General features: G+C 43.8%; 2 protein-coding genes across 12 annotated transcripts in view; one reads left to right on the top strand and one right to left on the bottom strand.

Moving 5' to 3' along the window:
* The window catches only part of DLC1 (DLC1 Rho GTPase activating protein), a 275,274-nt gene extending 251,519 nt beyond the window's left edge, over positions 1–23,755 (top strand). For 2 of the 4 annotated variants that reach the window (XM_063337039.1, XM_063337038.1), the window contains exons 8-18: positions 6,798–6,861; positions 9,722–11,148; positions 13,031–13,207; positions 15,151–15,310; positions 15,553–15,751; positions 18,120–18,333; positions 18,736–18,850; positions 19,771–19,992; positions 20,694–20,911; positions 21,093–21,266; positions 21,801–23,755. In XM_063337039.1, the coding sequence (XP_063193109.1) occupies positions 6,798–6,861; positions 9,722–11,148; positions 13,031–13,207; positions 15,151–15,310; positions 15,553–15,751; positions 18,120–18,333; positions 18,736–18,850; positions 19,771–19,992; positions 20,694–20,911; positions 21,093–21,266; positions 21,801–21,921 (3,091 nt within the window). In that variant the 3' untranslated portion in view covers positions 21,922–23,755. The remainder of the gene's footprint in view (positions 1–6,797; positions 6,862–9,721; positions 11,149–13,030; positions 13,208–15,150; positions 15,311–15,552; positions 15,752–18,119; positions 18,334–18,735; positions 18,851–19,770; positions 19,993–20,693; positions 20,912–21,092; positions 21,267–21,800) is intronic. The other 2 variants (XM_063337040.1, XM_063337041.1) reach the window with 1 other exon arrangement.
* Positions 23,756–24,770: 1,015 nt separating this feature from the next.
* The window catches only part of TRMT9B (tRNA methyltransferase 9B (putative)), a 145,716-nt gene continuing 143,657 nt past the window's right edge, over positions 24,771–26,829 (bottom strand). For 5 of the 8 annotated variants that reach the window (XM_063337052.1, XM_063337054.1, XM_063337053.1 and 2 more), the window contains one exon: positions 24,771–25,485. The gene's annotated coding sequence lies outside the window, so the exon portion shown is untranslated. The remainder of the gene's footprint in view (positions 25,486–26,829) is intronic. The other 3 variants (XM_063337044.1, XM_063337043.1, XM_063337050.1) reach the window with 3 other exon arrangements.

Here is a 26,829-nt window from a genome sequence, read left to right as displayed (position 1 = left end):
ATATTAAAATGGGATGCACCGGTGTGCTTATTTGTGTGCTCTGGAACTTGTGAAGTCATCGAGCAGAAAGTACAGCAATGAGAACGGTTCCCAGAAGCATGGCCTTCCCTTGCCAGGAAAACAAGATGCAGTCAAGCCAGCATATTTTGGACCTAGCGCTCGCCTGCGAGAATACTTTTTACCCTGGGATTATTTATTTATATGGGGGGAAAAAAAGGTAGCAGACTGTTTCTCGCTGGTGCGAGTAAGGGTGTGCGCCCTCCAGGTCTCTTTGAGATTTGCTGCTAGTGTGATCGATAAAAGCAGTGAGCGCTTTCTCTGAACCTGGAGGACAGTAAAAACATCTGTATCCTAAGAACGGATGCTTATATTGTAAGCCTTCCAGAAAAGGTAAGCACACCAGAATGAAGTGGGTATATAGATATTTCGTGAAACTAGGAAGTTTTTCAGAAGTCTGCTAATTGTAAAATAACCGCTTCGCTTTCGTCTTCAAATCGTTTTCAGTGTAATATGCATAAGAATCCATGGGTCTTACTGTAATTTGAGACAAAGATTTTAAAGGTTGAACTATATCATTCTGAAGCCTGTGGTGTATATACCAGAGTTATCTTTTAGAAGATAACTTTAAAACTGAAGCAAATGTTCCTCCAGAAGCATTCAGCTCCCACCTCAGAATAAAACTGAAGTAACTCAGTTAATCATCTCGGATGTCTGAATTCGGCCCTTTACCATATGTGTTAGACAAAAGCAGTACGTTATCACATTTCCACCTTTAGATATTCTACTTTTTTTCCACATCTCCTTGTTTAATTTTCTAAAGCTCATTAAAAACACGGAGAAGGCACATTGTTTGGAATGCTGCATTTCTGCCTGAAGCCTGGGTTTATTTTGACTCATGCCATGGTCAGTGTGTAAACAGTAAAGGGTTTTACTCAGTAAAAGACTTAAAGCTGCTTCACAACCTTAAGTCTATCACTGTTTCTTGACTGAAAATCAGAATACTTTTGGAATTACTTACATTTTCAGCACAGAGCTAAATAAACACTGTATGCAGTGGATGGTAACACTGAGAATCTGCTTTTGTGTATAATAACCAGTGTTCTGCCAGCCGTTCTAATTACCTTCTAATTACTGCATGTGAAGAAATTATTTTTAAAAAGACTGTAGAAATCGCAGTGACAGGGATCTTTTTTTAAGACTGAGGCATTTAAAATGATATTTTACATCTGAACAGTATTGTAATTTATCGTTTAATAATCTGACTAATGGGAGCAGGAAAACTAAACTAATGTATCTTTAAAGAGCTTACTAGTAAATGTTTTGCCAGATTCCTTTCTAAATGGAAAAGGTATCAATAGCCGCCCCATTAAGGATTTTCCTGAAAAATTTTAAGTGAAAAGTGGGTTGAGACTTGAATTACAGAGATAGCATATGTCACTTGGTAACAGTAGAAGGTTGATGGCTAAGAAATGTCATTTAGTGATCTTATCATGCAGTGTAGGGTTAAAAGTGTAAGAGCGACGACTCTCATTTGCTAGGATGCTTCACGTAGTGACTGCGCAAAGTACCGCTGGCCTTGGTTTCATAAGGCTTTATGTAGATTAATGACTGGGAATTTATCCCCAGAGGATAACTGGCTGCGTAATGCGCTGGTGAAACTAAGTACTGAAACATGCTTATCCAAAAGGTTGTTGCTAAGTACGAAATACATAGCAAACCACGATGGAAATCCCATTTAATCTCCTTACACATAGCTAGAAATCTGCCACGCTATCTACGCAAGAGGTTGCTTAAATCTTTTACCATTAGGCCTTCTCGTCCAAGAAATCGATTGTAGTGGATTGGCATGAGCAGCATTCACGGCTCATAGAATTTGGTTTGTAGAGACCTGGCCTCCTTTGCAGGTTGGAACCTGCGGATAAAGCCCAGGAGCCAGCGGAGAGGCTGTCCACTGCGGTGAGACAAGAAAGCCCTTGTATCATCAATTAGTTACAGGTATAATGGAGTTGGAATTTGCCCTCTAAGAAGGAATTAAGAATTTAAATCCGTTAAGAAAATACTTTAAAGTTTAAAGCTAGATCATACAGTTACTCTGATTGAAAATTGTAGTTTAAAATGAGTAAGTCTAATATTCTGCATTGCTACCACTCTTCTTGGATGCATAGGGTGAGAATTTTCTCCTGTTAATGAGGGCAGAATGAATTACCTGGGGCTATAGCCAACGTAAAACTGACCGGTATTTAGATTAACAAAGACTTCATATTATAAGCCCATATTTTAATTTATAAATTAGCTGAAGTTAGCTGTTTGCACTGCAGTTTTTGATAGCAAATGCCTTGTTTGGGCTGCCTTTCTTAAAAGAAGCTCAGGCTAAACTAGTTTGGCCATTTCTGAGGAGAAGACTAGGAAAAATGCATTGTTTGCTCATTCCTGAGAGAAGCTCCGGTGCCTCCTGTTGTGGGTGCGGCAGGTTCAGGCTCCCCATGTAATTGCCGCTCAGGGCTGTTACAGGCCAGTCTCAACTCTGGCAAGTGTAGGATCCTGCACCTGGGAAGGAAAAACCCCATGCACCCATACAGGTTAGGAGAGCAGCTGGAAAGCATCTCTGCAGAGAGAGAGTCCTGGTGGATAACAAGTTGACCATGAGCCAGCAATGTGCCCTTTTCGCCAAGAAGGCCAATGGTCTCCTGGGGTGCATTAAAAAGACTGTGGCCAGCAGGTGGTGGGACGTCATCCTCCCCCTCTAGTGTGCCCTGGTGAGGCCACATGTGGAGTACTGTGTCCAATTCTGGGCTCCCCAATTCAAGAAAGACAAGGAACTACTGGAGAGTCCAGTGGAGGGCTCCAAAGGTCATCAAGGGACCGGAGCACCTCTCTTATGAGGAAAGGCTGAGAGACCTGGGTCCATTTAGCCTGGAGAAGAGAAGACTGAGGGGGGATCTCATCAATGCTTATCAATATCTAAAGGGTAGGTGTCAAGAGGATGGGGCCAGACTCTTTTCAGTGGTGCCCAGGGACAGGACAAGGGGCAACAGGCACAAACGGCAACATGGGAAATTCCATCTGAACGTGAGGAAAAATTTCTTTACTTTGAGGGTGGCAGAGCACTGGAACAGACTGCCCAGAGAGGCTGTGGAGTCTCTTTCCGTGGAGATACTCAAAACCCACCTGAATGTGATCCCATACAAGCTGCTCTAGGTGACCCTGCTTTGGCAGGGAGGTTGGACTAGATGATCTTGAAAGGTCCCTTCCAACCCTGACCATTCTGTGACTCAGGGGCTGGGGGTGAGGGGAGGGTCCTGTTGCATTGGCCACCCTTAGAAAGAAGGGTTTTGCAGAGCTGGGGTGAAGAAGGACGATACCCTAGCTAGGAATACATAGAGGGTGAGGAAGAGTGACGTCTTGGAGATGTAATGCTCCACAGGAGTAAGATACCATCTGGATGTGAAGATGTATAGAGACAGGGCTGACTCAAAGGCATTTATCTAAATGATGGGAAAGAATATTATCTTGTCATCCAGAACGTGGCGGGGGTAGGAGGCATTGTAGAAATGAAGACTGCGATAGCCAGAGAGTCAAAGTGGCTGTAAGTGCTGTCGGCAGCAATCCTACCCCATCCCACCATCTCCCATCTTGTCCTCACGAAGGTGTCCCTGAGACAGGTTTGGGCAGAATAAGACAGAGCTAAAGAATGAAGCAGACCTGCTGACTGTCGGTAGGGAAATGATAAGTTGAATTTATACCTGGGAATGGAATTGCCACAGAAGAAGGTCCAGAGCCAGAAGAGAAAATTGCAGTTCATTAGCAAGGATAGATTTGATGAGAAGATCTGTAGAAAATGAAAGCGTGCTTATGTGCTTGAAAAGTATTGCAAAGTATTGAAGTGAAGGTTAATAAAAGTTGTATAGACTCATAGAATCGTAGAATGGTTTAGGTTGGAAGGGACCTTAAAGATCATCTAGTTCCACCCCCCTGCCATGGGCAGGGACATCTCCCACTAGACCAGGTTGCTCAAAACCCCTTCCAGTCTCATCCTGGCAAAGCCCCAACTTTGCAAGCTTAGCTTTGCAGCCTCAGTGATGTGTTTGGAAGGCCATTTTGCATATTGTACAGTGTTTTTGGTGTCCTATGGCTCAAGGAACCGGGCGCTGCTGAACTCGAGCAGAAGTTAAAGCAGGATGTGTGATGTATATAATGAAAGTTGCAGACCTGAGGCAATTGCTGCAGAGCGTTTAGGTTTTAAAAGGGAAACTGGTTTTGTGGTGAAATCATGTCAGATATGTAACAGAGCCTTTATTTGCCTCGCTGCTATTGTATTTAACCTCGCTCATTGGGGGTTACCTTATCTTGCCTTCATACTCATTTTTGTGAGGTGTGTGCCAGGGGATTTTTTTCCTTAAAACACCCTCTGTGGAAACACAGGTCTTTGCTCTACCCTTTTCCACCTATTTCAAGGTTTTAAGTTGAGTAGGAGAAAAGTCTGGGGATGTAATCTTTGTGAAATCAGAGATGGTCTTTATTAGTGGTCAGACAGGCTGGAGCTAGATAAAGCCTGATACAGGCATTCGGTGATAACTTCTCTCTGCATAAGTCAAAGGTTGCCACGCTGTGAAATTTGTAAATTATTACACAATATAGAACTGAAACCAGTTTAATATTCCCTGGTCTTGAGGTCCAGGGGTTTGAGAGGAGAATGTTTTTATAGCAGAGAGCGGGAGGCGCCTTTCTGCTGCTGTGTGGCCCCTTAAAAACCAAAATACCCGTTTTTTGTTGTGTAGCGCGTAGATGGGACACTCGCCCTTCACTCGTGCTGCAAATAAAACACAATTCCTCTGAAATTCGCTGGACTGGTGCACGTACCCATCCGCTGCAGCCAGGAGGACTGAGCCTTCTGCCCTTTAAAGTCAGAGCAAAGATGAAAATAGAGAGATCTGGATAACTTTCCTAACCTGCCACTGCCCTACTATCTGACCCATGGCAATTCTTCCTGTTTCTCCTCTTTTCTGCTGTGTTGTGGCTGGGTCTAATTATAGATCAAACTGCCTTTTTTTTTTTTTTTTTTTTTAACTTCACAACTGCAGCAAAAGCACCAGTAGGAGCTTTTCCATTTTCTTTGATGGCCTCAGGATCAAGCCCTGTGTAAATACCATCTGCAACCAATCCTGTGCATAAAAGGAGAGAGGAAAGAGAGGAAACTAGTAATTCTTCCTGTGCACACATTTTCTAGATTCAAGTTACAAGTTTTATGAATCTGAAAAGACTCATCCGAAGCAACAGGACAAGTCAGCATTTCTTTTTTTGTTTTTCAGTTTTTCAAAGCTGCTGATGCAGCCTCTTCTTTACACTTTGCTCAGCCGAATTGTGTGAAAATTAGACAACTTCCTTCAGAACGAATCAGGATCAATTAGGCTTTTTAAAGCTCAGTTTTGCGCCTGTTGAATTTGGGCTGCGGTTGGGCTAGAAGGGAAGGGGCGGCTCGGCTCCTCTGCCCCCATCCGCCTGCACACACAACCCTTCACACAGCTTGGGGAAACGAGCCGGGAGAAATTCAACCCAACAAAGTATTGAAAAAATGAGTTTTCAGCGGGGTGAGACTCCCCATCCCGCCCGCAGTGCAGCCTCGCAAGCGGAAGTGTTAACACAAGCGACCAAACCATCCCTTCCATGAAGCCGCTGCTTCAGCTTTTCCGCCTTCTGCATCGCCCCCAGCCTGTGCCTGCCCTTGGCCTTGCCGTGGCACCGACGTTCCTCTAACCAGGCTTTACCAGCGCAGGTTTTGGCTGAGCCGTGTCCCTGGAGCAGTTTCTGGGGAGGCGAGGGCTGGAAAAAGGGCAGGAGAAGACCACAGCACTTATTTCTTCTTAAACTGCCACGGAGCTGTGTTTAGTAACGCCGAGTTTTGCTCTGCTTTAAGCCGTTTGCACACCGAGCTTCTGGGGGAGAGGGGGAAGAGAATTTTTTTTTGGTTTAGGGATACTTGCGGGATCATAAACTCACCAGGGCGTAGAGGGATGCGTATATACATTCATGCAGAACTTCAAGATATGCATCCAGACTGCTGACATGTTTCGCAAGAAGGCTCGTTAACTGTTGTTGCTGCAGCAATTTATTTTTTTGTTTAAATTTTAGTCCTTCAGAACAATATTCTTATGTATAAAAGAAACTTTCAGTTTAGGAAGGAAAAATCAGGTTGTGTTCTTTTTTTGTTGTTGTTGTTGTTTTTTTTTTAAAACTGGTGAGTTGTCTTGTCCCAGGACTGTATTGAAGATAATCGTTGTTCATAAACAAAATAGGCACCTAATAATAAGTGGAAAATAAGTTAATAAGTTTTCCTCTGGGAGATTTTAGCTTATAAAGTACCATTTTAAAGCAGCATGCTGTTTCACGTGTGCACATGTACACAGCGTCAAATAAGAAGCCTTCTCCCTTATTTCAGTCTATTGAGATTCATTGTCTCGGGGTTCGGATGTCTGCTATTTAAACAAATCTAGTTATTACAATTCATTGGATTAATGCACTGCTCAACTAAGTCTAAGTTTCCATTCACTTCTCTTTGATTCAGGTAATTGTGACAAATAGTCATCCATCCGTCCCTCCCTCTGAAGTTAGAATACAGCCGAATGTAATGGGTTAATGGTTAAGTATAATTAGGGCTCTAATTGAAACTCTGCTTGTGGCTATTTGTATGCAAAGCACTTTGGGGACATCCTTCACAAAAGCTTTTGAACCGGAGTAGCCTGTGTCAAAACAGGCTAAATTAAGAGTCTTCTCTTAATATGGTTTCCTTTGCTTTGCAGGCGCTTAAATACTTTAAACAAATGTGCGGTGATGAAGCTAGAAATTAGTCCCCACAGGAAAAGGGTAAGTTCATTTCACATCTTCCGTTACGGCATTGTACGTTAATAAAATTGAAAATCTAGCGGATTGCTTAGTTGCAGTCTAGGACAACACCTGAGTAGAACCTGGCAAGGACACGCAGTCAAAACTCCACTTACGTTTCATTTTGTGTTCTCACTGGGTGGAAACTGCGGGGCTTGGCTGCAGGTAAAGGCTATTCGTCTAGCTGACTCTTCCCCGGCATGTTGCTCCCAGTCTGAAAGGCACTGGGCTTCCCTGCCTGCCAGTGAGGTTGTCCCTGTTGGAGCATATTACCTGCCCTCGGGCAGGATAGTAAAAAGTAGGCTTGGTGAAGGAGATCCTGACCAGCCATGGTGAAAGTTAGAACATCATCTTTGACGTCATCTTCATTCACAGTTCTGGTTCTTTGCCATCACGTTAGAATTGTATTATTTTATTCTGATGTAGACAGGATCAGTTAGACTTGGCCTGCAAAGGAAAGGGCCAACCCTTTGTAGGGTTGGGCACGTTGTTTCCTTGGTTTTTAGTTACGTAGCTCAAAATTAAAGCAAAATATTCACAGAATACGTTGGCTACCTTTTTAGAAAGTTGGCATGTTTCTAGGGAGCTCAGCGGGAATTAAAACTGTTTCCTGAATCTTCAGGATCCCTGTGGAGCGTGGTGAGAAATAAGAGAGTGCCTACTGTAACTTCAGTAAGGTAGCACCGACAGAAAGCCGAGTTGCTGGGTTTTGCTAGTGAGGTACCATTCAATAGCTCTCTTAAAACTCTGTGTGTGTCCTAGGAGGGATCAGTAGTTGATACGGTCCCCTGGGATATGACAACTGCAGATAAAGACGAGTGAGCTAAGGCAATACGATGCTGCCCTACCCTTAGCAAGAATGCATACAAATGCTCTGAGGTTGTTTACCAGGAATTAATCCCCTCTTTCCCTATCTGTTTGTGGTATGTTGGAAACAGCATCCAAGCTCCAGAAGATAACGCTCTGAGGCAGCACATGTAGGAACTCTTTAAGTAGGGGTAGACAGCTGGATTGCCGTTTATGACCACCAGAAGATTCCTCCTCCTTGTTCCTGAACCTTGTTAACGCTGGAATGATGAGTATTGCTATTAGAGGTCAGACCAGACCTGACTTTGAGTCCAAACCCCAGATCTTCCAGGTCTTCCGGAGTCTGGATGTTACCGTTTGTTTCAGTCCTTCCTGATTTTCATTCACCACCCATGTTCTGGCAGATGGACTTGGATCCCATTCTCTTTTGTTGTTGACTTCATTAGGATCAATACTTAGCCTTTAAAGCTTTTTAACACCAGGGAAAAATTGTGCTGACAGAAGCATATGTTTCCTTACGTTTTCATTGACCTCTTTGCAAATTAAGATCACTTTACTGCTCCTTTTTTCCCAGTCACACCACGTTCACCACCAAACCATCATTATTATCCATTGGCAGTTTCAGATGACTTTTCTCCTCCTGAAAACTTTAAATAAGCAAGCCAGTCCTCTTAGGTTTTCATCTGAGTCCTGGACAAAAGTAGTTTGCAGTAGCTGGGAAACAAAGAAAATGACGCGTGTTCTGTGTCCTGTGTGTATTTGGTTATAGAAAATAAATACGGTGTTTCGCTTATTTTGCTGACCTGATGAAATGTGCTATTTAAAAAAATAGGAGAGGATCAGGAGCTAAAGTATGCATAAATAAAATACCTGAAATATGACTAATTTACTTGTTTTTCAGAATGTAAATGTTTGTAATGCTGGCACACAAATAGTTACAGTTTGGGGCATGCATGTGTGTTTGTTTTTAAATTAAAGCAATCTAAACAAATGAAGTGACACTCATGGAGCTGGGTGGCAATTAGTGTTTCCTACTCTGAAGACCAAGGGTTATTTTGTGGCTTCATGGTGTCGTATTAAAATATCTTCATTGGTTTTATTCTTCCAACGTGAAATTTTCCAGATATTTGGAAGACCAAATATGTCAGTCCCGGGATCATTCCCTCTCAGTATTTAGATGAAAAGATTGCAGGCGTAAGCGATGTAGGTGTAATTGCGCCCTCGGGCATTGCTCATACATCAAACGTCATCAGTGGAGATGTTATTTACAATTTACTTACGTGCTATACTGTCAGTGAGCTCTTGCTGCTCGCTATCTACGAGTGTTAAAGTTTGCCTGGAGCGAGACTGAAGTAGAAACTTCACAGGACATTCTTAAAATGTTAGCTGCTAGCCTGTGGGAGGAAGAGTGGACCAGGTAAGAGCCTGGAGGCATCACACTCTTGCAGTGCAAGAGTTTCTTTTGCTGTCTCATTAGTCACAGCGAGGAGAGCCTTCAGACTTCCCCAATGGGTAAGGAATGAAGCCGCTACAGTTCCAAACATATGAGAAACATCTCGTAATTGCAAAGAGGAGTATAAACACACAGCCACTATCAACAGAGTGTAACTTTGGAGAGAGTCCAGGGGGACCCCAACCCCCGGCTGACTCCAGTTTAAAATTTTATGCATGCCAGGAATTTCCATTGATCTGAGGTCTGTCCACTGTGACCAATTAATTAAAAGTCTACGGATACTAGGGTTTTTAGAAAAGAGCAATTTAAAGCAGATTGTGTTGTTTGTTTCTTTTTACAAAGTGTATATCTTTTGTGTTTAAGAACTGTTAAAATATATTGCCTGTCCCATGTTATCTTTTCCTGTGATGGGCTTTATGGCCTAATCTTCCTCTCCCTGAAGTAAAAGACTGTTTTCACTTTAAATTCAGTGAGAACAAGGTCATGCTTAAAGCAGTTTAGTGGGCATTGTATTTAAATGCAACCGCCTTTGCCTTTCTGTCGGTTTGCAAGCAGTACTTTCAGGGTTCTTCTTCCTTGCAGAGCGAAGATTCGGACGAAGATGAACCTTGTGCAATAAGTGGCAAATGGACTTTTCAGAGGGACAGCAAGAGGTGGTCGAGGCTTGAAGAGTTTGACGTGTTCCCTCCAAAACCGGACTTGAATACCCCCTCCCCAGAAGCTCCTCACCTCACTAACGCGGCGAGCCATGAGAGTGTGCTCACAGACCTCAGCGAACGCCAGGAGGTGGCTTCCATTCTGAGCATCAGCAGCACCAGCAGCCACCAGCCAACCCTGCAGAGCGAGGCATCCACCACCAGGACAAACTCGGTCGTGAGCGTTTGTTCATCGAGCAATTTCATAGCAAATGATGACTCATTCAGCAGCCTGCCCTCGCCCAGGGAGCTGAATAGCTTCAGCTTCAACACGAAAGCAAATGAGAAGAATGCCAAGTCCAAAACAAAGAGCCTGCTCAAGAGAATGGAGAGCCTGAAAATCAAGAGCTCTCACCATGGCAAGAGCAAAGCCCCTTCAAAGCTTGGCCTTATTATTAGCGGGCCCATCCTACAGGAGGGCATGGATGAAGATAAACTGAAACAGCTTAACTGCGTGGAGATTTCTGCCCTCAATGGCAATCACATCAGCCTCCCCATGGTACGAAAGAGGAGCGTCTCCAATTCCACTCAGACCAGCAGCAGCAGTAGTCAGTCTGAGACGAGCAGTGCCGTCAGCACGCCCAGTCCCGTCACACGAACGCGCAGCCTCAGTGCGTACAATAAAAGGGTGGGCATGTACCTGGAAGGCTTTGACCCCTTCAATCAGTCAACATTCAGCGACGTGATGGAGCAGAACTTCAAGAACCGGGGAAGCTTTGCAGAAGACACAGTGTTTTTTATCCCTGAAGATCATAAGCCCGGCACTTTTCCCAAAGCACTCTCCAACGGCAACTTCTCCCCGACAGAAAGCAACGCCTCTGTGAACTGGAGGACAGGGAGTTTCCATGGGCATGGCCATCTTGCCCTCCGGAGGGAAAACAGCAGCGACAGCTCCAAAGAGCTGGGCATGGGGAAAAGGCGCAACTCCTCCAGCTCAGTGAGCAGCCGCCTGAGTATTTACGACAACGTGCCAGGCTCGATCCTGTATTCCAGTACGAGCGACCTGGCCGACCTCGAAAATGAAGACATATTCCCAGAACTAGACGACATCCTGTACCATGTCAAAGGGATGCAGAGAATAGTAAACCAGTGGTCAGAGAAGTTCTCGGATGAAGGAGACTCTGACTCGGCACTCGACTCCATCTCCCCGTGTCCTTCCTCTCCAAAGCAGATCCACCTCGATGTAGATAACGATCGAACAACACCGAGTGACCTTGACAGTACAGGGAATTCGCTGAACGAAACAGAAGAGCCCTCGGGGATGCAGGACAGGAGGGACTCTGGGGTGGGCGCATCGCTGACGCGGTCCAGCAGGTGAGATCATGAGCACTGGGACTTGGGGCAGCCCCAGTGAGGTCCGGCGCGAGTGGATCTATAGTATGCCCTTTTACAAGTGATAGGATGAGGGGTAATGGCTTCGAACTAAAAGAGGGGAGATTTAGATTGGAAATCAGGAAGAAATTCTTTACTGTGAGGGGGGTGAGGCACCGGAACAGGTTGCCCAGAGAAGCTGTGGCTGCCTAATCCCTGGAGGGGTTCAAGGCCCGGTTGGACAGGGCTTGGAGCAACCTGGTCTGGTGGGAGGTGTCCCTGCCCAGGGCAGGGGGTTGGAACTAGATGGTGTTTAAGGTCCCTTCCAGCCCAAACCATTCTATGATAGTAGCTGCACCACACTCAGTTAAGGTGCAACAGAAGTTGTGGCCGTTCAAGCACGCACGTGCTGTTCCCATCACCTCCCAAAACAATTATAGGAGAAGAAATTATGTGTGCATGACTTCTAGACAAGCGATTCCCACACTTGGTAGCTGTATGTTTGTATGTTCAGCCTCAGTTGTCATTGAAAAACAGCCCTCTCAGCAAGTCAGCGTCAGGAGCCATGTTAAGGCAGTTTTGGGGGATGGTGATTCTTCAAACTGAACTGGCGTGTGGGAGGGAGAGGGACCTCAAGTAGGATTATTCACTTTTTAAGTTGGCTAGGAGAAGTAGTGTAAGTATGGTCTGGTTTGTGTCAGTGTGTAGTAAAAGCCTTGACTTTTAGACCGTTTCAAAAAAATTGCACTTCTCAGTAGCAGGCTGTTTCTTAAGAGTGTGCTAGGGCATTAAATCTGTGAGGAAAATGGGGTTTGTTTACTTTCCCTTGATCACTGTAGCACAGTGGGGCAGTGGGGGAGCTCCAGTGGCCTCCCAGTTTCTGTTGGGAGTTTTACCATGGGATGGATGACTGTATTTTTGTAGTGTGAGTAGAGCAAGGAGTTGAATTCCTTCTAGCTTTGTTTCCAGTTTTCCTTTAAAAGCAGTGCAGATCATTTAGGGCCTGGTTTCTGCTGTCATTTAGTCGCCTACAGCTGATTGTAGAAACTTAGTGGGACTTTTAGACATGCTTAGTTCCCGTTTGACGTGTCTTAAAAATTTGGGCCCTTTTTTCTAAATGGAGGTTTTTTTGACTCGCACTGCCTTAATACTGAAAGGGCACAAGAAGGACATGGACCTGTTGGAGCGGGTCCAGCGGAGGGCCACAAAGATGATCAGAGGGCTGGAGCACCTCTGCTGTGAGGACAGGCTGAGGGAGTTGGGGTTGTTCAGCCTGGAGACGAGAAGGCTTCAAGGAGACCTTATAGCGGCCTTCCAGTACCTGAAGGGGGCCTAAAGGAAAGCTGGGGAGGGACTCTTGATCAGGGAGTGGAGTGATAGGATGAGGGGTAACAGTTTTAAACTGAAAAAGGGGAGATTTAGATGAGATATTAGGAAGAAATTCTTTACTGTGAGGGTGGTGAGGCACTGGAACAGGTTGCCCGGGGAAGTTGTGGCTGCCCCATCCCTGGAGGTGTTCAAGGCCAGGCTGGATGGGGCTTTGAGCAGCCTGGTCTGGTGGGAGGTGTCCCTGCCCAGGGCAGGGGGTTGGCAGTAGGTGATCTTTAAGGTCCCTTCCAACGCAAACCATTCTGTGATCCTATGGAAAAGGGTGGTGGAGGATATCTGATAGGGCGAAACCATGTAGCTAACACTGAGCTGTGGGTCAGCCCAGCATGCACATTCCCATCTGAAGCACCTCTACGTGCTGCGTGTGAAATCTCCAAAGACAGTGGCTGCCAAGGGCAGGGCGCTCAGCAGTAGGTTTTTTTTGGTAATTCCTGCGTGTGTCTTGCAGAGATGTTTCAGTGACGGGTCCGTGCTCTGTCCCCTGTTTTCTCCACAGGCACAGGCTGAGGTGGCACAGCTTCCAGAGCTCCCACCGGCCCAGCCTCAGCTCGGCGTCGCTGCAGATCAACTGCCAGTCGGTGGCCCAGATGAACCTGCTGCAGAAGTACTCCCTCCTGAAGCTGACCGCTCTCCTGGAGAAGTACACGCCTTCCAACAAGCACGGTTTCAGCTGGTAAGGGCACCGTGCCACGTGTAGACCGGCCAGCTGTACGAGCACGACAGTTGCGCTCGTCCTAAGCGACTTTCGGAAAGATGCAATGAATCTCTCCGTCCCTCTTTTTCCATATTTGCATTTCTTCCTCTGGCCTGTGCTGACAGTGATTTGTGGTTTCCTAAGACAGGGCTGAAAATCACTAACCCTTTACGTAAGCGTAATCTTATTAGGCTTGAGAAGCGTGTTTATAGGGGGCATGTGAGGAAATAAAAGCAATGAAGTACGGGCGAGCTTTCTGCGCAGGAAGGTGTCCGCTATCCGTAGCTAAAGAAGGACTGGTTGTTTATCGAGGCAGTTAGTGAGCAGGGGTGCAAACCTCAGTAGATCTTAAGAGGCTTGCTTTTCTGCAGTTATTCTTAAATATTTATTTAGTTTCTCTATATAATGATGTCATTAAGTAATGTAAATTCCTTTTAGTTCTAGTGTCTCATTAGCCAAAACCTCCTTAAAGCACAATAAATCCACCACTGTAAATCCAGTTAACTTGCAAAAAAAGACGAGGGGGATAAAAAGGAAAGATGGAGAGGGCCGCGGGAGATTTTTGTAGGCAGCAATTTCTGCTGTGGCCAGGTGTTTGTAACCCAGTTGAATGGTTTTTGTCGGAAGAATGAAATAGAAAGCTCTTTTATTATTGTATCTGCAGTGCGGCCTGTGTAACCTTCAGGATGCAAAAGACGCAGTAAAATTTTTCTTCTCCCTACCACAGGCCAGCCTCCTCCCTTCCCCAGGAGTCATGGAGAGTATTTAGCTTCAGCATCAAAGTACCTCCTGTTCAAAGGCTGTTATTATGTCAGCCTTTCTAAATACAGAAGTTGTTTGTTCTGAAAGACAGAAATAAGTATTGACCAGTTATCCCTGCATGCTTCAGATTCTCGGTGGAGATCGCAATGTGTTTTTTCACATTCCATTGGCATGTTTTTTGACAAAGCGAGTATTATTCATACATATATCAATAATGTCCTAAACTTAACTGTATGGCAATACAAATTGGTTCTGTTTTACTCTGTAACGGATTAGTCAGCTGTAAATCTACTGCACTGTTTGTATAGCTGCACTGTATATTGAAATGTTAAATAGGTCTCCCTGTTTCCCAGTGCTACTGTGTCCTATTAGTTGCTGCACTGGACATGAGCTTTTCTCCTTGTTTAGGAAAATGATCTCAATATTTTCACATTTTAATGGCTTTTTTTTTTTTTCCCCCTTCATGAAACCAATACTCTTGGGGACCTGGGGGTAAATCATTCTTTTGTATTTAGTAACTTTTTCCTTGGAGTCATAAGCAGATGGAAAGGCCTCTCATTCAAACTGGAGTAGGAGGTGGGGGCAACAACAGTCACTGGCTGACAAGGAGGGGGGTCCCTCAAAGGGTTTGTTTATAGAGCTGAAGTTTTTAGCTGACAAACTCAAATGTATTACATCAGTTTCCTGCTGTTATGCACACTGGTGGGTGGTGGACCCAGTTTGAAGACTTTGCAGAACAAGTAGTTGACATACAAAAGCTCATTGTTCAAATGCCCATCTTTTCCAAAACCTAAAGAAGCAGTGTTATAAGGGGTCACTGACCGCAGGATTTATTTTGACTCTTTTGCAATTCAATCTGGCCCCTGCAGTTTTACCCTGTAGCTTTTGTCCTACTAATATTGATGGAGTAGCACCACATTACTACTTGCAGGCAGCATACTGCCCCGAATGTCAAGCCTTTCTCTTAGAGAAACTCTGTTTTCTGTCCTCTCCTCCTTCCCAGCCCTGAAGGGATTAGGTAATTTATACTGTCACTACTTTTCATATTACTAAAATGCTTCACTTATTTTCACTGACTTTCTGAATTACTTGCAAATACATAAGATAAATGGTCAACAGAGGTTTAATTTAATTTTTTTCATTCCTTTTGCCTTAAATAGGGCTGTACCAAAGTTTATGAAGAGGATAAAGGTGCCAGACTATAAAGACCGAAACGTGTTTGGAGTACCGCTGCAAGTCAACGTCCAGCGCACGGGGCAGCCTCTTCCGCAGAGCATTCAGCAAGCCATGCGCTACCTCCGCAACCACTGCCTGGATCAGGTGGGGTTTGCTGTACTCTCCTCCCACACGCCTGCAGCACCCAAAACTCAGCCTTCCACTAGTTTTTCTCGTTCCTGGGCCAGACTGAAAAAGTAGACTCGAAACAGGACAAAATATATAATTAATGCATGGAAAGCTTTCCATGAAATTAGAACCCATACACGAGAAGCTAAAGAGCATAGTTACATTTCAAATTTTCTGGACTCATTGTTAAACGTATTTACTTTTCCATATGTATTTAGGTTGGACTGTTTAGGAAATCTGGAGTCAAATCAAGAATTCAGGCTTTGCGTCAAATGAACGAGAGTTCAGCAGACAGCGTCAACTACGAAGGCCAGTCCGCTTACGATGTAGCAGACATGTTAAAGCAATTCTTCCGCGATCTCCCTGAGCCTCTCATGACCAACAAACTCTCCGAGACCTTCTTACAGATATACCAATGTAAGTACTGAGATATCTACAGCTAGGCGGCAAATGGTCGTTTGTGTAACAAGGGTGGAACTTTCTAATGCTCCTCCTCTGGGCACTACACGTGTGGCATGGGTTGGTCTTTGCCTTTCTTCAGCAGCCCTTACAGTTCAGGCTGCCTCCTAAGGAACTGATTTTTGGTATTCCAGTTGTCTAACAATTTATAGTACAGGTTCTTTTCATTTCACCTTTCCCTGTAGTATGGGAACAAATATAAATCTTCCATCACTTGCTATAAGGTCTCCTCTTTTCTCTCAGCATACTAGATATTACGGTTTGAAAATAAGCCACGTCTGGTGTGGCTGGGTAGAGGAGCCGTGCAAACACTACACAAACAGAGTTTGGGGCTTTCGAGGGGATTGAAATCCACTGAATTACTGAGATTTTTTTGGAAGAGCAAGGCTGCCAAAATATTTCTGTTTTCTTATAATTCATATTCTTCTATCCTTCACCACAACTTTTGAAAACAATGTTTAAGTTGAAAGCTTTTCTGTTACTGACTTGTAGCTAGTTTACTGGTAGGTACCATAAGCAGAAAGTACTTAGAATAAATCACATCAAAAATAGAGTTTATCAATGCACGTGTAAAGAAATAATTAATCTTTCTGAGATGGCAGGTTCAGCTCCAGCAAGGGAGACGTTTTGTGAGCTATATAAATTGAGTTCTCTGTAAATGGTAATTTTGTGCTGGATCTTTCCAAACAACACACTGTCTTCTAAAAGTTTTCTTCAACGTTGTTTCATTGGAAATGCTCTCAGTGGCCAAAGTTGAATCAATGTTTGCTGACCAGAACTCTAAAGGTTTTTGAAATATTCCTGGGGGTCCAAACTGATGGATGCGCTCTGGGCACCTTGCTGATCCTGTGGTTTCTCTCCCTAACACCACCCCAGCTTTCTCCCCATGTATTCTTCCCATGGTAGCACGGCTACAACGGAACTTACTGCAAAAACGCCACCTTTGAGCCCTTGCTGTATTTTGTGCTTTCCTTATGATGTTGGTTACAAAAAGGTTACAGGAACTTCCTTCAGAGTTCCGTAGGTGGAGGTGACAGTTTAAAATATAAACACACATACCGTTATTTCGGTGCACGCATTTTTTGTGTGTCTGTTTGGGTTCCCAAGAAGGTTTATGGAGAACGTTAATCAGATTGTCAACTTCTGTGCATATTAAACAGCAACTCTTTGTGGGTTTAGTGCCAGAAGAAGTTTGACAGAGCATTGCAGAAGTATCTGTTCCTTTCCTTTCACAGGCGGTAGGTCTGAGGAATCCCCAGACATGGTTGGGAAGTATTATCTCTGTGTAAAGCAAAGAGCCTTAAAGCAGCTGTGTATTTTGCTTCCCTGCAAAGGACAAAATTTCCCTTTGCTTTGGTGTTACGCACCAGGCTGCGCACTGGAATTGTCCGCACGTGGCTTAAATGTGCTTTGAGAGTGTGAAAAACAGTGGATTTTTGCTTAAAATTGCTTTCCAAACTCACCTGCTAGCCTTACGAAGTTGCTGAAGCCCAAAGCAAATACCAGTTAAATATCTGGTTAGCACCACGTGTGTTATGAGGCACGCAGCGAGGGTGGTGTGGTGCTAATGATGATATAAGTGCTCCAGGACTCTGACTCTGATGTTGTCTTGAGAGATGGCTCGTTGGAAATCCCTTTATAAGAAGCAGATCTGGTCTGGGTTATTTCATTTTTCGTTCCCTTCAAGTTTGGAGGAGAGGGCCTTATGTAAAGACACACACGTCAAATTTTTCCAATGGCTGTTTGTTGTTAGTAACCAAGGAGCTGTTTAATGGTATGGGGCTTCACAGCGTTGACTTTCTTTTTCCACCGCATGACTTTGAATGATCTGCTCAATAAAGCAACCCTCTGTGTTTGGTAAAGCGCTTTCTGGATATTTTATGACATCATCAAAAAGGTTTGCCAGCCAATTTATTTAATTAATTCACCTATTCTAAAATGCGTTCATGTTTTGAATTTCTTTGAAAGCCAAAGAATTTCTAAATTGGCTGGACTGTTTGCTTGTTCACTGCCCGACTCCAGGCTTCTGTCATTTTAGCGCATCTGCGGGAGCATGTAGCTGTTGAAATTAAATCTAAAATTAACTCTGGCCTAGGCACAACTTCTTCTTGCTTGCATTTCTTGGGAGGCAGGAAATAGCTGAGGGTAGTTAAACTAGTGGGTTAAAAAAAAGTTCCTTCATGTTTCCTACGAATGGTATGCATCCTGAAGGAAATCACTTCAAACTCGAGTCAAATATTTGAAGCCAGAGTTTGCTTTGGGATGTATTCATGCTGTGTGTGTGGAAAATCAATGGGCTGATGAGAGAATTACTAATATTATGCAGATGTGCCAAAGGATCAGCGTCTCCAGGCTATCAAGGCTGCCATTATGCTTTTACCCGATGAGAACAGGGAGGTCCTCCAGATTCTTCTCTATTTCCTGAGTGATGTCACAGCTGCAGTGAAGGAGAACCAGATGACACCAACAAACCTGGCCGTCTGCTTAGCACCTTCCCTCTTCCACTTAAACACTCTAAAAAGAGAGAATTCTTCCCCAAGGTAGGTGTCTGGGGAGCTGGGCTCATTGCTGCTGGTCCCGTACCACAGCTAACGGTGATGTGCAATGGGCATGTCTAGCTTTGACCCTACCAGTTGTGATCACCTCGGACACCTCCAAGGGCACCTGGTGTAGAACAGTTATGGGATCCTACCTTTTGTTAGAGACTTGTTTAAAATATAAGCAAGTTCATAAGAAGGAAGAAACAGGGGGGGATTCCAAAGAAAAAGTTTACAGAGAGTAGCGAGAAAAGTTGGTAACACCATGCCAAGATTTGGTCCCAGGCAGCACTGCTCTAAATCACCAGCAGATTTGGGAATCCTACTGTTTTCTTACCGAGCATCTCTCTTCCTCTGCATTAAATAACTGGATTTGTGTGCGTGTGTGCTCTTTTCCCGCTGAAGGGTGATGCAAAGAAAACCAAGCCTGGGAAAACCCGATCAGAAAGACCTAAATGAAAATCTGGCTGCAACCCAAGGACTAGCTCATATGATCGCTGAATGCAAGAAGCTCTTCCAGGTAAAACACCTGCTTGCAAAACTGATGGGCTGAATATTGGCCAACATGTCTTAGATGTGCTGTATAATGGAAAGCTAGGAATGTTTCTTTATTTCAGAGTGAAGTTTAATACATGATAAATAGCTTTTTAAAACACTTTGCATCCTGATCTGGGTGAATATGTGAATTAGAAGTGGTGCCAGAAGAAAAGAGAGTTGCTTTATTGGCACTGGCGCTCAAAAGCCGTGAGGCAGTTGTGGGGTTTGGGACATTTTTGTTACATCCAAGCTGCATGTGAAATACGTTTTCAAGCTTTTACGGCACAGCCATGAGTATCAGTGAACTTCATCTCTAATTACAAAGCAAGAAGCTATTTCCAGGAATTTCAGTGCTTGTTTTATACTTAAATACCCAAGAGTTAGCAAGACTAGGCCACAAAAGCATCCTGGAACATGACAGCGTCAGACCGTAGGTTGAAGGGTCTGTAGGAACTAAAGCACACTCCCTCTAGGGCCCGGGATGGAGAACCAGGCAAGTCTTGAGTCCTGGTTTTCCTCACTGTCATCGAATCTTTTCAGAGCCCACAGCTGAAGAGATGCCTGTCTCTGTTCTTGCGGCTGACAACTGACCCCTCCTTCGTTCAGTCTGCGGGATAAACTGTGCTGTATTGACTTGTGTAGCAAAGAGGGATGCTTCACGGAAAAAATAAGACACCCCATAAATGAGAGACTAACTTGAGTTAAATGAAAGTTACGAACTTAATTTTGGCATTTCTTCACATGGAGTGCTTGACCTGAAACATAAGTGTTTCATAAGACCTGAAACATTACAAAACTACTGTACCCATCTTTCTGTGGCTGTCAAGCTGCTAGACTAATACTCTCTGATTTGGCGGGGGGAGAGCTGCAAGAGGACGATTTCACCTTTTTGTCGCCCCTCAGATACCCGAAGAAATGAGCAGGGGCCGGAACTCGTACACGGAGCAGGACCTGCGTCCCCTCAGCCTGGAAGAGCTCCGGGGCGGCAGCAGCACCACCGAGCCCTCCGACTACCACTGCTACCTCCAGGACTGCGTGGACGACCTGCTCAAAGAGATGAAGGAGAAGTTTAAAGGCTGGGTCAGCTGCTCCACCACGGAGCAAGCAGACCTGGCCTACAAGAAGGTATGTACCCCGTCACTCACACCACGGCTCTGGTTTTTAGCTTGTCTTCTCTAATATAAGCAGGTTTTTGACATGGGATATTACAGAAGGTTCAGTGCACAACTTTACTTTGCAGATTTAAGAAAAAAAACCACCTTAGTCTTTTGACATGGTTGCACACGTCTAAAAGCAACATGTCTTTCAGCAGCAGTCAGCTTACATGCACTGATTTGTGTTCTTCTGTTTATCCAGCCCAGGAATGTTCGCCGTGCTGCATTTACACGCCTTCACTTAGGTGTGCAAAGCCTTGACAGGCTGAGTGAAGCCTCCAAGCACTGTCACTATGCAGGCAGTAGGAAAGGAGTTTCTCGGCTCCAATCTTGCACGGCTCGGAGCTAGCACGGGGAGAAGTGTTTCAACGAGATTTTAAAATATTTTAAAAATAAACTTGGAAAACTAGGATATTTTTCTGTGGCATCACAATTTAACAGTGGCCCATACTGGAGGAGATAACTGTAGCTTAAAAGTAACTTGGAAGTCAGCACGCAGATGCCTTTAGCTGTTAGGAAAACAACCCTAACCTGAGCTACAAGCTTAGTACAATATATACATATATACGTGTATGTATTTCATTTGCTGTATTTAGCAACACTAAAACGGAAAGGAAAAGGAAAAGAAAGTGTGAGGAGTAAAACTGAGGACTCTGTGCTGGTTTTCCCCAGGTGTGCGAAGGTCCCCCACTCCGGTTATGGAAAACTACCATTGAAATCCCAGCTACGCCAGAGGACGTTCTAAATCGTTTACTTAAAGAGCAGCATCTTTGGGATGAAGATCTTATAGATTCAAAAGTAATCGAACCTTTGGATAGCCAGACAGATATATACCAGTATGTCCAGAACAGCATGGCACCTCACCCGGCCAGGGACTTCGTAGTCTTAAGGTAAGACTTCTATACGCGATGGTGTTTATATCCTACACATATGGCAACCTTGCCTACAATTTCTATAGAATGTAAGTTATATAGGTAAATATCTCCTTGTGTATTACTTGAAGTCTTATTAGATGTTTGAATTACTTTTTGTCAAAGATAAGACTATTTTTTTTTTCTTCTTTGTTCTTAGAACATGGAGGACAAACTTCCCTAAAGGAGCTTGCGTGCTTTTAGCAACCTCCGTGGACCATGACCGTGCTCCAGTGGCAGGCGTTAGAGTCAATGTGCTCCTGTCTAGGTATCTGATTGAGCCCTGCGGGTCAGGAAAATCCAAACTTACCTACATGTGCAGAATTGATTTAAGGTATGAATTTCCACTTTGTCCTCTTGGGGTGGTAACTTTTCTTGTATAGTTTCCATGTAGTCAGCACAAAATTTAGACAGTTCAACAGGCTTTAGCTGGGCCAGTTGTACGTACTTCTCAAAGGCTTGCACACGGGTCTCTGAGATGTCAATGAAAATTGTCCACAGTGCACACCTACCGGCAGGTGTGGTTTGTTGCATTGGAAGCCTCCAGTACGGGCTCCACCATAGCTATTGGTATATAATCCCGCCCCTTCCTCTGACAGATGTATTTGGATGCAAGGACATGTTAATTTTAATATTAAGTTAGTAAAGAGGACCAAGTTCTCACAAAAATTCTCATAACTTTTCCTCACTGCAGCAAACTAGGTTTTGAGCAAGTCTGTGTATTAGTAATGCTGAGCTGAGCAATAAGTGGTAATAAGGAGATTTCCTACTCGCACGTTTGACCAGCTAGATATGTATTTGATTCTAAGAAAACGTACACGAAGTTACCGGTACCTACTTCATCATTACTTTTTTCTCCATGCATCAGGGGCCACATGCCAGACTGGTACACCAAGTCTTTTGGACACTTGTGTGCATCGGAAGTCGTTAAGATACGAGACTCTTTCAGTCACCAGAGTCTTGAGAGCAAAGAAGTAAAATCCAGGTGACTACTGAAGAGGAACAGCCATGCGCTCCAGACCTCAGCAACGTAGACATTATCCAAAACTGAGGCTCGTGCGCTGCAGACTGGACCAGTGTACCATCTGCAAGTCATGTCGTGAAGGGATGACAGCATGAGAACTTGACCGCGAGCATTACTATAGGACTGTGGCCATACCATACACTTTAAAGCTGCTTCCTGTCTGTGTAAGGTCTATAGTGTAGGCCTCGACTGGAATACATTGGAGGACTGTGCAAAAAAAAAAAAAAAAAAAAAAAGTAGTATTGTACTATTAGATGGTTTGAATTGCTTCTGAGAAGCAAAATTCTTTAAATGCAAAATATATTATGAAATATGGTGAAGGCTCATCATTCCCATGTGAAATACTTAGCTTTATGTACATACCCATGTCATTTTATTTGTAGTGCATTGAGGAACTGGTGTATCCACTGGAATAGTTGGTACTCTTCAATGTGTTCTCACTGAGATAAGCAGAGAAAGGTTTGCACAGAGATTAAAGTGTGAATGAGTGTGTTAATGGTTGAAAGGATAGCAGAAGTCGAACTTGAAATGTGTCTGGTACACTGATAGGCAACCAGAATGGATTTTAGTATGCTGGATACAGTTCAACCTAGAATGGGACTCCCCTGTGGACCAGGAGTAGCCATCCTTCCCGTGTGCCAGTTCTGCATTTTCCTCAGCTCTAAGCTTGTTAAAAACCCTAAGCAGATGTTACAAGAGGCTTGCTCCAATTACTGTTCGCTCCTTAGCCAGGTGATCTTTTAGGAGTGATTAACAATTCTATAGCAATTTTAAGTAAATATATTTTTGAGCAACATAGCAACTTAGAAATGAAGTGTTTATGCAACGGTGAAGAGAGCCAGTAATGTCAATTGTTAATTTGCCAAAAAATATATGTTGCTTTTACTCCTACCTGTGTTAACTACAAGTGTTTTACTGAGCTTTTTTATATATTTTACTGTATTCTAACGGCTCAAGAGGAAAAAGTCAACACTGGAGTTGCGGTGCCGGGAGGTGGCAGGACTCTTGCAGCAGCAGGTTGGGTGAGGTGGCTTGGAGGAGTCGCACGAGCTCTCTCCCTTTCTCTCCCTCCTTTGCCAGTTTTCCCGAAAGCTGCATGTTCACATGAACAGAACCTGGATGTGAGCAATTTGGAGGGGTGATATTTGGGGGCAGAGAGGAGGGTGAGGTTTCGTCTTGGGTTTTGTTGGATTTTAAACCCTATGGGACGTTTTCCCCTCCTTGAGAATCAACGTGTATGAACTGTAGGAAGTCTTGAGGTCCTCTGGAAAGGTGTCTTTCTGTAGGTTTTACTGTAAAGGTAAAGATTTGCTTTCGAGGTGCAGTATTAAGTGATAAATGTATTTTGTGGCTAGGGTATGAATGAGTTGCAAGATGGAATTTTGACTGAGACTTTGTTACCATTGTCAGTATTATTTTAAGCTTTTTGATGAAGATTTTTTTTATTATGGCAAATAATGTAGTACTTCCAGTAACAATGTTCCTCATGAGTAGGAAAACCTTGTATATTCTACATCAAACACTTTTGAATTTGTAAAATTGTATGTTGTACATACCATTCTATTGTAAACATGTATACTTGCCCACAGTGTACTGTCGAACATAGATAAAGCATGATAAAGATTATTTAAAATATACCTGTATTTATACCTCAGATATTCTTTTTGGGTTTTTGTACCTCAAGTATGTTTTCTATTGTAAATGTGCTTTACATGACTATGATCTACATGAGAGAAAGGAAAATGTTTAACTTGCTATAGATGTCTGTACAGAATATACTCAATAAGTGCACTATTAAATGTTTAAAATTGGAGAAGCATAATGGTTTTTCTTTTCTTCTGCATTCTTCCTTCCACACCTGTGGAAGCTTTTTTCTTACCACCAGTTCTTCACATACTACTACCAACTGTGTAGCCGCCCCTGCCCTCTCCCAGGCCGGTATTTTTAGCATTTTTAAAGGCAGGTACCAAAGCAATTTCAAAATTTTTGGAAGACAGGCCTTCATGATGGCAGACAGCTGGACAGAAATACAGAAATTCTCTTAAAAGTAAGAACAAACCTCTGTTTTTGCTGCTGTCCTGTGGAAAGGTATTCTTGAATTTAACAGGGAGCGAAGCAAACTCCTACCAGATAGGCAGCTGTATGCAATGCTGGAAAATAATTCACCGCTTTCCTATTTTCTGTGGGGAGAACGAGAGCGTGATGAGTTGTGGAGTCACAGGTTTGCTTTAAAAAATGCAAGTGGGAAAGTAATTGGAGAAAGTTAAAGCACACGCAGTAGTGAAATGAAGCCAAAGAGAAGGCCAGGAGGATATACAAACAACTGACTAAGGTGAAAAATGAAGCCAAAGACAGCTGTTAATTCAAGCAACTTCAAGAAGTTTTTAAAGTCTTGGCCAACAGAAATATAATTTGGGCATCTGAAAGAGGATTTTGATTTGTGAGGCTTGTCTGACAGAGTAGCTGGAAGGAGGCCTGCTGCCTTTCGGTTACCAACATCCTCGTATTCTTTCTCCGCCTGAGCATCCCCGAGTCCTGGTCACGATGGCTTCCCGCTGTGTTCCCCCGGGAGCAGGGAGGGATGGTGCTACACAGCCTGGCAAAAGCAAACCTCTTGCTGTCGCGGTACTAGTTCTCACACACCAGAGTCTTTTAGAGAGAGACTTTCTGATAAGGGACTGTCATTTGTTTGGCTCTTACACCATCTTTTTTTCTTCCCGAGTCAATACTAAAAATAAAACAACTGTACAATTTAAAAAGTAAACAACAGGTTTGAGCCCTTGGAACAAGCAGGGTTAGAGCTAATTTATTTTTCTCTAATTATGGTTTTGTTTGTATTTTTAAGCACACTAATACATGACAGACTCTTCAGGCACTTCAAGTATTTACTCTGCATTTTGTTTAAAGTGCATTTAGGTTACTTTCAAATCAGCGTTTTCCTAAATATTTCTAAAACATGAGTCAATTTTGACTCTTCAGAAGAGCCTCAAGCTCCTGAATGTTTGTTTTCTCGGCACGTTCATCTGCGGGTGTCCATGCTGCAGCTGGACAACAGAATTCGAGTTTCCATGTCGGTGTTTCTTGTCAGGCGTCACGGCGGCGCTGGTTCTTGCTCGGACGCCCTCTTGCTTTAAGCCTTGGTTGCCGCAGAGGAGCACAAACTGGGTCCCCCCTTCAGTTCTGGCAGGGTGCTGGTATGGCCAACTGCCTCCACAGCATCCCCCGTGCAGCACGGGTCCAGCCAGCTTTCCAACAAATGGAAAAAGGAACATTTTGCTGTCATGCCTCAAGTAATGCACTCCACAATTAGCAATTTATGAAGCTGTAAATAATCAGTGGCCTTCGTTGTAAAGGCCAGAAGGCAATGTCATGAACACACACGGACAGTCTGGGAAAATGAGCCTGAAACGATGCAAGACGGTACCTCTGCAGCCTGGTACAAGACCTGGAAAAGAGCAGGACTTCATGCGTATCCACAGTAGTCTGCGACAGGAGGAAGTTGGTATGAAAACAACATCCATGGCTTGGGCTACATAATAAAAGATAGGTATTTCCACTTAAGACATACGAAAATTAAATGTTATACACAGATCTTCTGCTAAGTGCCGGAAGCAGGGTCCTACAATCATAAGGAATGACATAAAGATACTGCCTTAATAGACGAATGCATTAAATTTATAAAGACAAAATGCTAATTCCTTTGCCTATGTTATAACGTAACTTGTCAATACAGCCATTGACTGCACCCATTATACCATTTCGGAAAAACTACTTTCAGCTATTTCTCATCTGTCGACCCAGAGCTATTTTATTTCACTAGCAAGGAAAGGTATCAGCGTCTAATAGGATGACTACCATAGCACCGGAGGTGAAGAAGTGCTGTTCTTATTACTGCTGCTAACATGCAACTTTTGCATCCATGCTTCTTTCCCACTGAGCGCTATCCCAGACACTTGAGGCTTGCTCACTTTGCCCTCCCCTCTGCACCATCCTATTATATTTTCCTGTACTGCCTGAGGCGTCCAGAATGCTCGCAACAAATGAATTTCCAAGCTGCGTCCAGGGACAGTAAAGAGCAGAGAAGGATGGGAAAGAATTCAAAGAAGAAAAAAAAAAATTCCATCAAAAGAGATTAAGGCACTGGAAGGGGTACATTTATACAGGAAGATTCAGTACACGTAATCTGTCCAGTAGACAAGAGGGCTGCAGTAAATGTCTACTAGCACTGGAAGGTCATAAAAACACAGGAGAAGAGTTCAAACTAGCTGAGTGGGCGTACAAGTCGGGATAAAAATTCGTTAATGGAAAACTTGAGGCAGAAGGAAAGGAAAAGGCATTTTTCCACTCAGCAAGAGGTCTTTGAGGCTGTGGGACAATCTCTCCCTGAGAAGTCGCGAGAGGGTCAGTCATTTAAAACTGCATAGGATCAAACCCTGGAATCATTTCTGCACTAGCTTCCATAAAGCATCATGGAAACCTAAAAAAGATCCTCTTTTCATTATTTGACACTATTACAGGACTTAAAGGCCACCAGTTTTCACCTGTAAGTGTCAGGTAATGCTGCCTTGCTGAGTAAGAAACAATATGGTGCCAAAAATAAAGTTACAATTAAGTAACTCAATTATTTTGGAAGTTGCTAATGAGCGAGTCTTTCTCTAAGAATTACACTGGGGGTCGTGGAGTGCAGTTTGCTTATGTTTTGTCGAAGTGGACATTCATTTAAATGGGAAGATGCTGTGCCTGCCTCCCCGCTATGGGCCAAGAGCGTGAAGATCAGCACGGGGAGGTTACCAGACAACTGGGAGAGTCTTCTGCTTTTCTAACATTTACTCAAACCGCAGAAAGATCTAGAACTGATACGCACGATTTCCCT

Source organism: Chroicocephalus ridibundus, chromosome 5 (genome assembly GCF_963924245.1).
Source record: "Chroicocephalus ridibundus chromosome 5, bChrRid1.1, whole genome shotgun sequence".
In the NCBI taxonomy this organism is placed as follows: Eukaryota; Metazoa; Chordata; class Aves; order Charadriiformes; family Laridae; genus Chroicocephalus; species Chroicocephalus ridibundus.
The sequence above is the reverse complement of the archived record's forward strand: the minus strand, read 5'-3'. Positions and strand labels throughout refer to the sequence as shown.